This window comes from Mustelus asterias, unplaced genomic scaffold (genome assembly GCF_964213995.1).
Source record: "Mustelus asterias unplaced genomic scaffold, sMusAst1.hap1.1 HAP1_SCAFFOLD_129, whole genome shotgun sequence".
Classification (NCBI taxonomy): Eukaryota; Metazoa; Chordata; class Chondrichthyes; order Carcharhiniformes; family Triakidae; genus Mustelus; species Mustelus asterias.
The window spans coordinates 1,035,519-1,047,699 of NW_027590163.1; the positions used below are offsets into that span (position 1 = coordinate 1,035,519).

The window sequence follows — 12,181 nt, forward strand, 5'->3', positions numbered from 1 at the left end:
AACCAAACTGCGGGACTTGGAAGAATTTGATGGGAAGAGATTTTGCAAAGTCCCCTCCCCCACTCCCTCAGCTGGCAGCCCAGCACGCAGGCGCAGAGAGCGCTGCTGAACCGAGCTGTCCGGAGCAGGCGCAGAGAGCGCTGCTGCGCCGACCTGTCCGGAGCAGGCGCAGAGAGCGCTGCTGGGCCGAGCTGTCCGGAGCAGGCGCAGAGAGCGCTGCTGAGACCAGCTGTCCGGAGCAGGCGCAGTGCGGCTGCCGCCAGCGGTCGTTCTCGATCTCTTTTTGGAGCAGCAGCCGCAGAGAGAGAGGGGGGAGGGGGAGATCACCGAGCGGCTTCTCGCTCTGGCCGGAGCCGCCAGCCGGTTGCCTGGAAACCGTGGCTGGAGGAGATGCAGGGGGAGGGGGAACAATGGGCGGGGGCGGGGCTCCCGGGTCCGCGAGCCGGGCCTGCGCCATGGAACCCCGACGCGGCCCTGCGGAGCCGAGTAATTCCTATTGGCTGATTCAGGCAGCGCTTTATTGTGACGTCTCAATGCGGAAGTTGGCCACTGAGCTTCAGATTAAAGCTTCCACTTGGATTTGAAAAGACTTCGGCCATCAGTGAGTGGAAAAGCAGCAACACACTGCCACACCCCAGTGAGTGTGTTCCAGTGCACTGACTAAAGAGCTTTAACCAGTTACACAGCCTGAATAAATATCACACCATTCACAGCGGGGAGAGACTGTACCCGTGTTCTGTGTGTGGATAAGGCTTCAACTGATTGGTCACCCAAGGGAGAGGCAAGGACACCTGCACCATGGAGAAACCATGGAAATGTGCGGACTGTGGGAAGGGATACAGAGCCCCCTCTCTGCTGGATGCTCATCGGCGTAGCCACACTGGGGAGAGGCCATTCATCTGCTCTCAGTGTGGGGAGGGATTCGCTCTGTTGCCCAGTCTGCAGTCACACCAGCGAGTTCACACTGGAGAGAGACCATTCACCTGCTCTCAGTGTGGAAAGGGATTCACTGTGTTATCCACTTTGCAGAGACACCAGCGAATTCACACTGGGGAGAGGCCGTTCACCTGCTCTCGGTGTAGGAAGGGATTCAACCAGTTATCCAATCTATGGACACACATGCGAATTCATACTGGGGAGAGGCCATTCATCTGCTCTCGTTGTGGGAAGAGATTCACTCAGTCATCCGACCTGCGGACACATCAGCACATTCACACCGGGGAGAGGCCATTCACCTGCTCTCAGTGTGGGAAGAGATTCACTCGGTCATCCGACCTGCGGACACACCAGCACGTTCACACCGGGGAGAGGCCATTCACCTGCTCTCAGTGTGGGAAGAGATTCACTCGGTCATCCGAGCTGCGGGCACACCAGCGAGTTCACACTGGGGAGAGGATGTTCACCTGCTCTCAGTGTGGGAAGAGATTCATTTGGTCATCCGACCTGCGGAGACACCAGCGAGTTCACACTGGGGAGAGGCCATTCACCTGCTCTCAGTGTGGGAAGGGTTTCAGTCAGTTATCCACCCAGCAGAAACACCAGCAAATTCACACTGGAGAGAGGCTGTTCACCTGCTCTCAGTGTGGGAAGAGATTCACTCAGTCATCCCACCTGCGGAGACACCAGCAAGTTCACACTGGGGAGAGGCCATTTACTTGCTCTCAGTGTAGGAAGGGTTTCAGTCAGTTATCCAACCTGCAGAGACACCAGCGAATTCACATGGGGAGAGACCATTCACCTGCTCTCAGTGTGGGACGGAATTCACTCAGTTGTCCCACCTGTTGAGAGACATCAGTGAAGTTACACTGGGGAGAAACTGTCCACCTGCTCAGTGTATAAAAAGGGTTCAGAATTTCATCACAGCTGCTGAGGCACCAACAAGTGCACAGGGGTTGGATTCTGCTGTTATTGTTTCTGCTCTCAGTTACATCCAGGACTGCATTTTGTTCATTCTCACAGTTAGTCAATGGGGAGGGTCGGAGGGTTTCTTTCTGCTGGACTGGCCGGTCTCACAACTTTGCCTCCAGTGAGCTGATGTTCTTTGAGTCTTGTTGCGAATACCCTGTTTTAAATTTCACAAGGATCACAGAGTGACAGGGTGTTAGGAAGTTCAGAGATATTTAGTCAGCATTTCTGTTTGAAACTCCCCCAGATGCCCATCCAATTTCCTTTCTAATTGTTTATTGTCTCCATTTCCTCCATCCTCCTCGGCAGCGAGTTCCAGGTCATTACCATTCGCTGCATCAAAATATTCTTCCTCACATCCCTCCCTACATCTCTGACCTGAAACTTTAAATCTGTGTCCCCCTCGTCCATGTCCCATCAGCTAATGGGAACAGCTTTTCTTTGTCCACCTTATCTGCACCTGTCAGAATCTTGTCCACCTCTATCAAATCTCCCCTCCCAGCCTGACATTAACAATAAAGAACAAACTAACAGAATATGTTAAGACCTGAAACCAAATGGGAATGTTTAATTCCTGTTTTAAAGATATTGTGAATATCTTGTCCTGGACAATAAAGGAATTGGAATAACTCACCTTGGGTGTGGTTGAATGGAATATGTCAATCTGGTATCCACCTACAGTCCAGTGAAAGTCTGGAATGTGTAGCTGGAAATCCCTCCCTAACAGCACTGTGGGTGTACGTACACCTCAGGCATTGTAACAGTTCAGGAAGGCAGTTGTGGGGTTGACCACGGCCGAGGCAGCTACATACAGCCACATATTCTGTTATAATTGAAGGACTGCAGATTGAATGTGAGGCATTATGGGACTGGACTATCTTGACCACATTCCTGTGACTGCTCAGTTTCTGCAATCACAGACCATTAAAGCTGCTGAGCACAGCCCCAACAGAGGACCTGGTGTGAATATTTACTCAGAATGAGTTAGAATGAATCTTATTCCAGGACCGGCTGATTTTGAGCGGCTGAGATACCCGAATCTGTGAAGAGGACGTCTGACCAATCAACAAACAGTGGGAGATAGTTGGTTAAGAAGTTAAAAAGCGTTCTCAGGCATTGTTTAAATTATTTTATCCCAAATTTGTGATAAGAACTGTGAGGGACATGTGACCCGTTAGTCGGTGAAGTAACGGTATACTCCAAATAGCACTGGACTGAAAAGCAGACCTCTGAGAGTAGATTCTAATGGTTATAAACTGACTCAAGCATGGCCAGTGAAAAAATCAGAGCTCGAGTGGGGACTGGACAAGTCTCTTACCTGCTGTTTGGAAACTAAGAACAAGAAACTTATCGATAAAATTATTAGAGAATAGAGCCAACATTTCGAGTCTGGAAGACACTTCATAACAGCTCTTATGAAGGGTCATCCATACCTGAAACATTGGCTCTATTCTGTCCCCACAGAAGCTGTCAGACCTGCTGACATTTTCCAGCATTTTCTGCTTTTGTTTCAGATTCCAGCATCCGCAGTATTTAACTTTTATGATAAAATGATTAGTTCTGATTGGAATCCCCACGACCCTCCCGCAAAACAGAGGGAGTGGTGGCAAAGGGAGAAAAAGGATAAGGATGATAAAGTCTGGGTTCTGATTCTCCGAATTCATGGAGAATCAACAAAATGAGTGAAGCAGTTTATAAAGAACAGAAGTTACCCATCCCTAACAAAACTGATCAAATAAAAACAATTAGGTTGTGGAATATAACAAAAAAATTAAGAGATGAAGTTTACAATCGAGTTTGTTTTGATTTTTATACTTGTGTAAAGTGGTATTATTGTGGGCCAATTTTTTTCTGCTCACTCCCCATCCCTTCAGGTTCTGTAGAAAAGTTAACCCTTTCAGCAGACAGTTCATTTCTTTTCAAATCATCTGAAAACTCGTGTCTATTTTAGTTTATAATTGAAGATTTATGGGAATTGGCTAAGATGGTCTTTTGACATTTTTAAAGTATAAAAAAGTGATCTTGAGAAGGCAATTTGGTAGAGAGAGGTGGAGGGAGATATGTTTACAGAGAGGTGTGGAGAGCTGTTGGTTTTACAAGTTATCCATGTTTTTGGAGCGGTCACTTCATGTCCTGGTCTGAGAGGGATGGAGAGAAGTCTGTTCAATTGTTAAAGTTAAACTTTCTCGATTAACTGTTAATCGATACTTTGCCTTTTATCGTTCTGACTTGTTACATTTTTAATGATTAATTAACTTTCTGAATTCACCATTTAAAGTGTTCTGTCTTGCCACATGGTTAAGACACTGGAACCTGGTGTGATTTACGATTAGGGAGGTTTTTGTAAACAAGAGAACCCCCATAAATCTTAGTACAAATAAATCAAAGTTCTTACAAATGGAATGTTATCCTTTATTACGAGAGAAATTGAACATTGGAGTAAAGATGTTCTGCTTCAGTTATACAGGGCGTTGCTGAAACTGCATCTTGAATACTGGGTGCAGCTTTGACTCCGATTTAAGAAATGATACAAATGCATTGAGAGTGGTTCAGAGGAGGTTTAATAGATTGCTTCCCAATTCTTGACCCTTACAGGATAAAGTTTGTCCGATTTTCCTTGTCTTCACCTCTGACAAAGAGTAATCCTGACTCAAAATGTTGTCTCTATTCTCTCTTTACAGATGATGTCAGACTTGCTGAGATTGTCCAGCATTTTCTGTTTTTGTTTCAGATTCCAGCAACAGCAGAATTTTGCCTTTACACCAACTGATGTTGGATAAGGGCATCAAAAATATCGGGTGTGGAACGAGAATGTGGAACGCAACTGTTATGGTGAAATTAAAATGATGGACACAAAATGGTTACCTGGCACACAAAATGGACTCTGGGAAGGGACATTAAAAGGCACTGGCTTTGGGCACAGACAGTTACACAAAGAGTTAAAACCTGCAGTATCTGAATTGCTGCAGGAAGCTGGTCAGACCTGGAGCACTTTAAGACTTGAGATAAGAGCAGACCCAGAACAATGAGTTTGATAATAAGATCCGCCACTGATGGGGACATAAATACATAAATGTATATATCGAAACCAGTCATTGATAGAGGACATAACTGCATAAATGTATTCATTCTATGTATAATGATGTGTTAACTGTCCATGTCCGTACCTGTCTGCTTGTAACAATGTGTTAATTGTCGATGTCCGTATCTGCCTACTCAACTTGTAACGATGTATTAACGGCTAATGTCCATACTATCTATTGTCTAAAAGGTATAAAGATGCTCAACTACCATTGTGTAGTTGAGAAGGTCGCTGCCAAGTACTGCGGAGTACCAGTGCTTTCTCCCAAAGCTTTGTCCGAAATAAAACTGTTTTGTTCAACCTCCAAGTCTGACTCCGAAGTGGTAAATTTCCCACAACACAACACAAACAGATCAGCCATGATCTAAATAAATGGGGGAGCAGACTCAAAGGCCCAAATGGCCAACTTCTGCTCCTATGTCAAATGTTGGTCACAAATTCCTGAGGATTGTGAAACAAGGCTGGAAGATTCGCCTTGCTTGTGTTCGTGGGAAAATGTCCAGGAGAACCATCACTGTGAAGGACAGTTCTGGGATTAAAAGGTTGCCAGATGGGAAAAGGAAAACAATGGAAATAAACTCTTGGAGAGTGAAAAATCACCTTGGACTCATTCTTGGAGAATTGAGTGTGAACATTCCAAGGTGGAATAAAATATAACCATTGAGTGGGACATTTGATGGTGTTAAGAGGAAAAGGGCAAAGTTCAATTTTACAGTTTAAGGGTTATGTTCCCGACAAAGAAGTGTTTCGTCATTGTTGCTTCCAGTTTGTTGGAGTAGAAGTCATAAAACTTGGAAGTTTTGTCCTGTGATTCTTCAATTTACTCATTGAGTTTAGAATTCATTTCTTTAAATTATTGATCATTACAGAGATCCTAATAATTCATTCAAAGCCCTGTGTTTTGACTTCCCATTTGAGCCTGTGGCACCTTTCTGTCTCTCTATTGCTCTTGTCAATGACAGCCAGGCGACGGAGCTGAGGGCTGAATTTAGCTGTGAATAATGAGGCCTGCGCCCCAGTTGGAAAACTGCAATGTATGTTGCAGTAATCAAGAGACAGGAAGGTGCTGGAGGACTGAGTGAGAAATGGGCCTCCAATCAATTGTTATATCGGTCACTCAGGGCTAAAGAGAAACCCGTCTCTTTAAATATATACAGGGAAGAGGCTGCAATGAAATCTGCCCCTTTTAACATGCACAAAAGCTGGAGGATGAGATTGACAGGCTGCAGGAGGAGTCCATTCAGCCCATCGTCCTCCTGCTATCTCTTTGAAAGGACTCTTTGATTCATCCAACTGCACGGTTCTTTCCCCAAATTCTTCCCACTCAAGTCTTAACCCTTTGGAGGCAAACTATTGAATCTGCTTTCAGGCAGATCAGAACAACTCACTGTGTCAAAAAATAAAATCTCAATCTCCCCCTCTGGCTCCTTTGCCAATTACCTTAGAGGGACTCACTTTCTGTTAAAGAGCCTGCCAACCCCTCTCACCCACTTTCCCTAAAGTGCATCAATCTCAGGAAAAGTCCAGAAAAATCAAATATTTTTACTGATAAAAGTCTATTAATGAAACAGAACATGGTTAAAACAAACAGAAAATGACTTGAGGATCAAAGACAACCAGAGTAAAAGGATGTTCACAATGTTCTGGACACAAATGGTTTCTCTTTAATTCATCTGTAGCCTGTTCCCTGCCCTCTTTGTGGAACACCTCCGCTCAGTCCACAAGCATGACCCTGACCTTCCGCTTGCTTGCCATTAGAATTCACCACCTTGCTCTCACGCTCACATTTCTGTCCTCGGCCTGCTGCAATGTTCCGGAGAAGCCCAACACAAGCTGGACAAACAGCCCCTCATCTTCCGATGAGGCACTTTACAGCCTTCTGGACTCAACATTGAGTTCAACAACTTCACACCCTGAACTCTCTCCTCCATTTTGATTTGTTGTTTTTTGCCGAGTGCCAGTCTACACCTTGTTTTCATGTTTTTTGCTTCCAGACAGAGCTGTCCTTTATTCTGCCATTAACACTTACTCTGGACCAATGCTTTGTTTCTTTACCACAACCATTACCTCTCCCTTTGCCTTGGGTTCCGGGATATTTTTGTCATTTAATCTCACCCACCCTCTAACCAATCCCTGACTTTCCCTTTTGTTCTCCCTGCTCCTCCCCCCTTTCTCAGCAGCATCAAACCCATCACATTTCTCCCTCTCTTTCGTTCTGAAGTAGAGTTACATTGGATGTGAAACATTATCTCTGTTTCTCTCTCCACAGATGCTGCCAGACCTGCTGCGTTTTTCCAGTTCTTTCTGTATTTATTTTTGATCTACCTGTAGTGGTAGGAAAAACACTATTTACTATCCAGGATAAAATAAATGTCCTCCATCAGCTTTTGTGGATCATTTCAGTGGAATTGTGCTCTCCCAGGCTCAAAGAGCATCAGCCCATTGGAAGCAAAGTCGTGAGACCGGCCAGTCCAGCAGAAAGAAACCCTCCGACCCTCCCACTTCACCAAGTGTCAGAATGAACATGGTTCAGTCCTGGATGTGGTTAACAGCAGCAATAACAGCAGAATCCAACTCCTGTCATCACTTGTGAACTCGCTGGTGTCTCTGCAGGGATGTTGACTGAGTGAATCCCTTTCCACATACAGAGCAGGTGAATGGTCTCTCCCCAGTGTGAACTCGAACGTGTACCTGCAGTCTGGATAACTGAGTGAATCCCTTCCCACAGTGAGAGCAGGTAAACAGCCCCTCCCCAGTGTGAACCCGCTGGTGTGTCAGCAGGCTGGATGCCCGGGTGAATCCCTTTCCACACGCACAGCAGATAAATGGCCTCTCCCCAATGTGAGTTCGCTGGTGTTCCCGCAGGTTGAATGAATCAGTGAATCCCTTCCCACACACAGAGCAGGTGAATGGTTTCTCCCCAGTGTGAATTCGCTGGTGTATCTGCAGGTGGGATGATGTTCTAAACCTCTTTGTGCAGTGAGAGCAGCTGAACGGCCTCTCCTCGGTGTGAATGTGCTGGTGGTCCCTCAGATCCTGAGACCTTTTGAATTCACTCCCACAGTCGGAGCATTTAAAGGGTCTCTCACTGGTGTGAACTCGCTGGTGTTCCTGCAAGTTGGATGTTGATCTAAATCTCTTTGAGCATTGAGAGCAGCTGAACGGTTTCTCCTCAGTGTGAATTCGCTCGTGTCTCAGCAGTTCCTGCGCCCTTTTGAAGCTGCTCCCACAGTCGGAGCATTTAAAGGGTCTCTCATTAGTGTGAGTGACTTTGTGGTTCAACAACTTGGAGAAATAAGTGAATCCCATGCCACACACAGAGCAGGTGAATGGCCACTCCTCAGTGTGAATACGTCGATGAATTTCCAGCCGAGATGGGAATCTGAATCCCTTCCCACAGTCCCCACATTTCCATGGATTCTCCATGGTGCGGGTGTCCTTGTGACTCTCCAGGTTAAACAATCAGTTAAACCTCACACAGAACACAGGTACAGTCTCTGCCCACTGTGAATGCTGTGATGTATTTTCAGGCTATATAACTGGTTAAAGCTCTTTCCACAGTCAGTGCACTGGAACACTCTCACTCGGGTGTGTGTGCGTTGGTGCTTTTCCAGTCACACTGACGTTTAACGCCTTCTGAAGCAGACAGAACAGAGAAACATTTCTCCTTCTAGATGCAAAGGCCGATGGTATTCAGGTCCAGATGAATTGAGCGACTGTCAAATCTTGACGTGGCGTATGGTTTGGGATTCTGTCAATGGATCCTAACCTTCTGATATCCTATAAAAAGAGTTTGCAGCAGACATCACAGTCACTACGGGATCAAAATTCAGAACAGATAATTCTAGTTTCGATAGAACATTCTTTCCCCACTCATTCCCCTAAATCTGTAAGTTGGTTAAGATATGGGGGTAGTGATTAGTCATGCTCCTGAACTTGCTGCCTGTGAGGGTAGTCAAGCAGAGATGATCAGTAATTTCTCAATGAGATTGGATGGGTGCTTCAGGGTTACAGAATGGGACCCTCTCCAGACTGACAGAATTGCTCGACAGAGAGTCAGCAGGGCCTTGAATTGTCCAATGGACTCCCCCTGTGCTGTGATGGCTCTGACTGGAAATATATAACGTAGCTACAGTACTACATTACAAGACAAGAAATAATAATAAATGTACTTTATTATAGAACCATCCAATATTTATCACATAACCACACTGTCATAATTCTGTCCTCAGAGTTTTAAAGCACAGCAAGAGGCCCTTTGGCCCATCGTATTTGTGCTAGCTCTCAAGCACCAATCTGTTCTAATCCCACCTTTCACCACTTGGTCAGTAGCAGCCTTATATGTTATGACATTTCAAGTACTTATCTAAATGCTTCTTAATGTTGAGCGTTCCCACCTCTCTCACCCTTTCCGGCAGTGAGTTCCCGATTCCCACCACCCTCTGGGTGAAAATCTTTTCCCTCAAATCCCCTCTAAATTTCCTGCCCCTCACTTAAATCTATGTCTCTGGATATTGACCCAGTTACTCAAGGTCAGTGAATGGAGGGTTCATATTTTTGTACATCTCAATCAGGCCCCCCCTCAGCCTTCTCTGCTTTAGGGAGACCAATTCGAGCCTCACCAGCCTCTCTTCATGACTGACACGTTCCAGCCCAGGCAGCATCCTGGTGAATCTCCTCTGCACCTTCTCCAGTGCAATCACATCCTTCCTAAAGTGTGGCGACCCGAACTGCAGACAGTACTCCAGCATTTTATACACTCAATCAAAACCTGCCTGCTGTAATATTTGATGCTTTGGCTAAAAAAGACAAGTATCCCATATCCCTTCTTAACCACTTTATCAATCTGTCCTGCTGTCTTCAGGGTCCTATGGACATGCACCCCAAGGTCCCTCTGGTCCTCTGTACTTCCTGACGGCCTATTGTTCATTATCTGTTCCCTTGCCTTGTTCGTTCTTCCAAAATGCATCACCTCAGACATTTCAGGGTTAAATTACATTTGCCACTATTCTGCCCACCTAACCAGCTCGTCCACATCATCCTGTAATCTAAGGCTTTCCTCCTCGCTATTTACCACATCACTAATTTTTGGACCATCAGCAAACTCACTGATCGAACCCCCACATTCATATCCACAGGAAGCTCCACGCGGCCATTGACACAGGGCATGGACTCTGATTGGCTGGAGGACCATCGCCCATCCGGTCCTCCAAGCGTTGCCATTGGTCAATCTGCCGCATGTAGACAATGAGGGGGCGGAGCCTGAGCCCACGTGGGGGTGGGCGGGGCTTTGACCGCCAGCCGCGCTGAGCTGGTGTCCAATCCGCAGTGTTTTGCTTCTGTAACCAGTGATATTGCTGCCGATGGGACACTGTGTGCTGGGAACGCCCCTCTGAGTCATTGTGACGGCACAATGGAGCCCTGCCTGAATCAGCCAATAGCGAAGGAAATTCGACATGTCAACTATGACTCTAACCAATTTTTACAGGGACACTACAAGGGGTGTGAATGTGGCCCAGTCCATCACGCAAATCAGCCATTGACACTGTCTACATTTCCTATTGCCTCAGAAAAGCAGCCAGCATAATCAAGGACCCCACTTATCCTGGACATTCTCTTTTCTATCTTCTTCCATCGGGAAAAAGAGACAAAAGTCTGAGGTCACAAACCAACCGACTCAAGAACAGCTTCTTCCCTGCTGCTGTCAGACTTTTACAAACAAAGAACAAAGAAAATTACAGCACAGGAACAGGCCCTTTGACCTTTCAAGCCTGCACCGACTATGCTGCCTGACTGAACTAAAACCCCCTACCCTTCCGGGAACCATATCCCTCCATTCCCATCCTATTCATGTATTTGTCAAGATGCCTCTTAAAAGTCACTGTCATATCTGCTTCCACTACCTTCCCTGGCAGCGAGTTCCCGGCACCCACTACTCTCTGTATAAAAAAACTTGCCTCGTACATCTCCTTTAAACCTTGCCCCTCACACCTTAAACCTGTGCCCCCTAGTAAGTGACTCTTCAACCCTGGGAAAAAGCTTCTGATTATCCACTCTGTCCATGCCCCTCATAATCTTGTAGACTTCTATCAGGTCGCCCCTCAATCTCCGTTGTTCCAGTGAGAACAAACCAAGTTTCTCCAACCTCTCTTCATAACTAATGCCCTTCATACCAGGCAACATCCTGGTAAATCTTTTCTGTACCCTCTCCAAAGCCTCCTCCTTTTGAATGGACCGACCTCATATTAAGCTGATCTTTCTCTTCACCCTTTCTGTAACTGTAACACTATATTCTGCACTCTCTCCTTTCCTACTCCCCTATGTACTCTATGAACAGTATGATTTATCTGTATACCGCGCAAGAAACAATACTTTTCACTGTATCCCAATACATGTGACAATAAATCAAATCAAACCCATTGCTGCATTTCCTTCCTGAAGCCACATTTGTCCAGTGGGGCCTGTCCCCGGGAGAAAGCGCTGCAGCTGCCGTTGTGTTGGGTGTTGAGGCGGTGCCGCTAGTTCCTTATTGGGGGTGTTGAAGCCTCCACTGGGTGTGTGGAGCCTCCCCTCCCACCCACTGCCCCTAACGCTGCCTCCGCTTATCCGCCTCCTCCCCGCCTGAAGATCAGACAAACAAGCGCCTGTCCCTGGACATGAGCCGCACTGCGCATGCTCAACGTCACAATGCCCAGGGACTGATTGACGGCAGCTCCGGACCAATAGAGAAAGGGGGCGGGGCTGGAGGACCGAGCGGGAGCGGCTGGTCCTCCAACCAGGGTGAATAGAGTGAAGCATGCGCAGTGTGGGTAATGGCGGCGGACGGACGGTTTTAACTCGAATCCGAGATCAGTTCAAGGTAAAGGAGAGCGATGAATGTGGTGGGTGGGTGGAGAGGCTTCGTAAACATGTTGTTCAAACTCAAACTTCGGGAAAATAACTTCCCGGGCGTCCTGTTGGTACCAAATTGGAGGCGCAACTTGTCGTGTTGGGCCTGGACTGACGGCCGTCAATCTGTCGGTGGCAATGTGTGTCAGTGCGCATGTGCGGCCGGCATCTTTGTAAGGGGCAATGTGCAGCAGGGTGCAGGTGCGATCGCCATGTTTGTAGGGGGCGCAGGAGTGTCCACCTTTGTGATGTATGGGACCTGAACCCACTGCCGTCCATGTTGTGCAAGTACATCCACCCTGCTGG

General features: G+C 46.8%; 1 protein-coding gene across 1 annotated transcript; it reads right to left on the reverse strand.

Moving 5' to 3' along the window:
* Positions 1-6,509: 6,509 nt before the first annotated feature.
* On the reverse strand, positions 6,510-11,617 carry LOC144484813 (uncharacterized). The gene is made up of 2 exons (XM_078203177.1): positions 11,404-11,617; positions 6,510-8,767 (listed from the first exon to the last, which is right to left on the reverse strand). The coding sequence occupies exon 2, from the start codon at positions 8,411-8,413 to the stop codon at positions 7,571-7,573; it is 843 nt and encodes a 280-aa protein (XP_078059303.1). The 5' UTR covers positions 8,414-8,767; positions 11,404-11,617; the 3' UTR covers positions 6,510-7,570.
* Between the last annotated feature and the right edge of the window lie 564 nt (positions 11,618-12,181).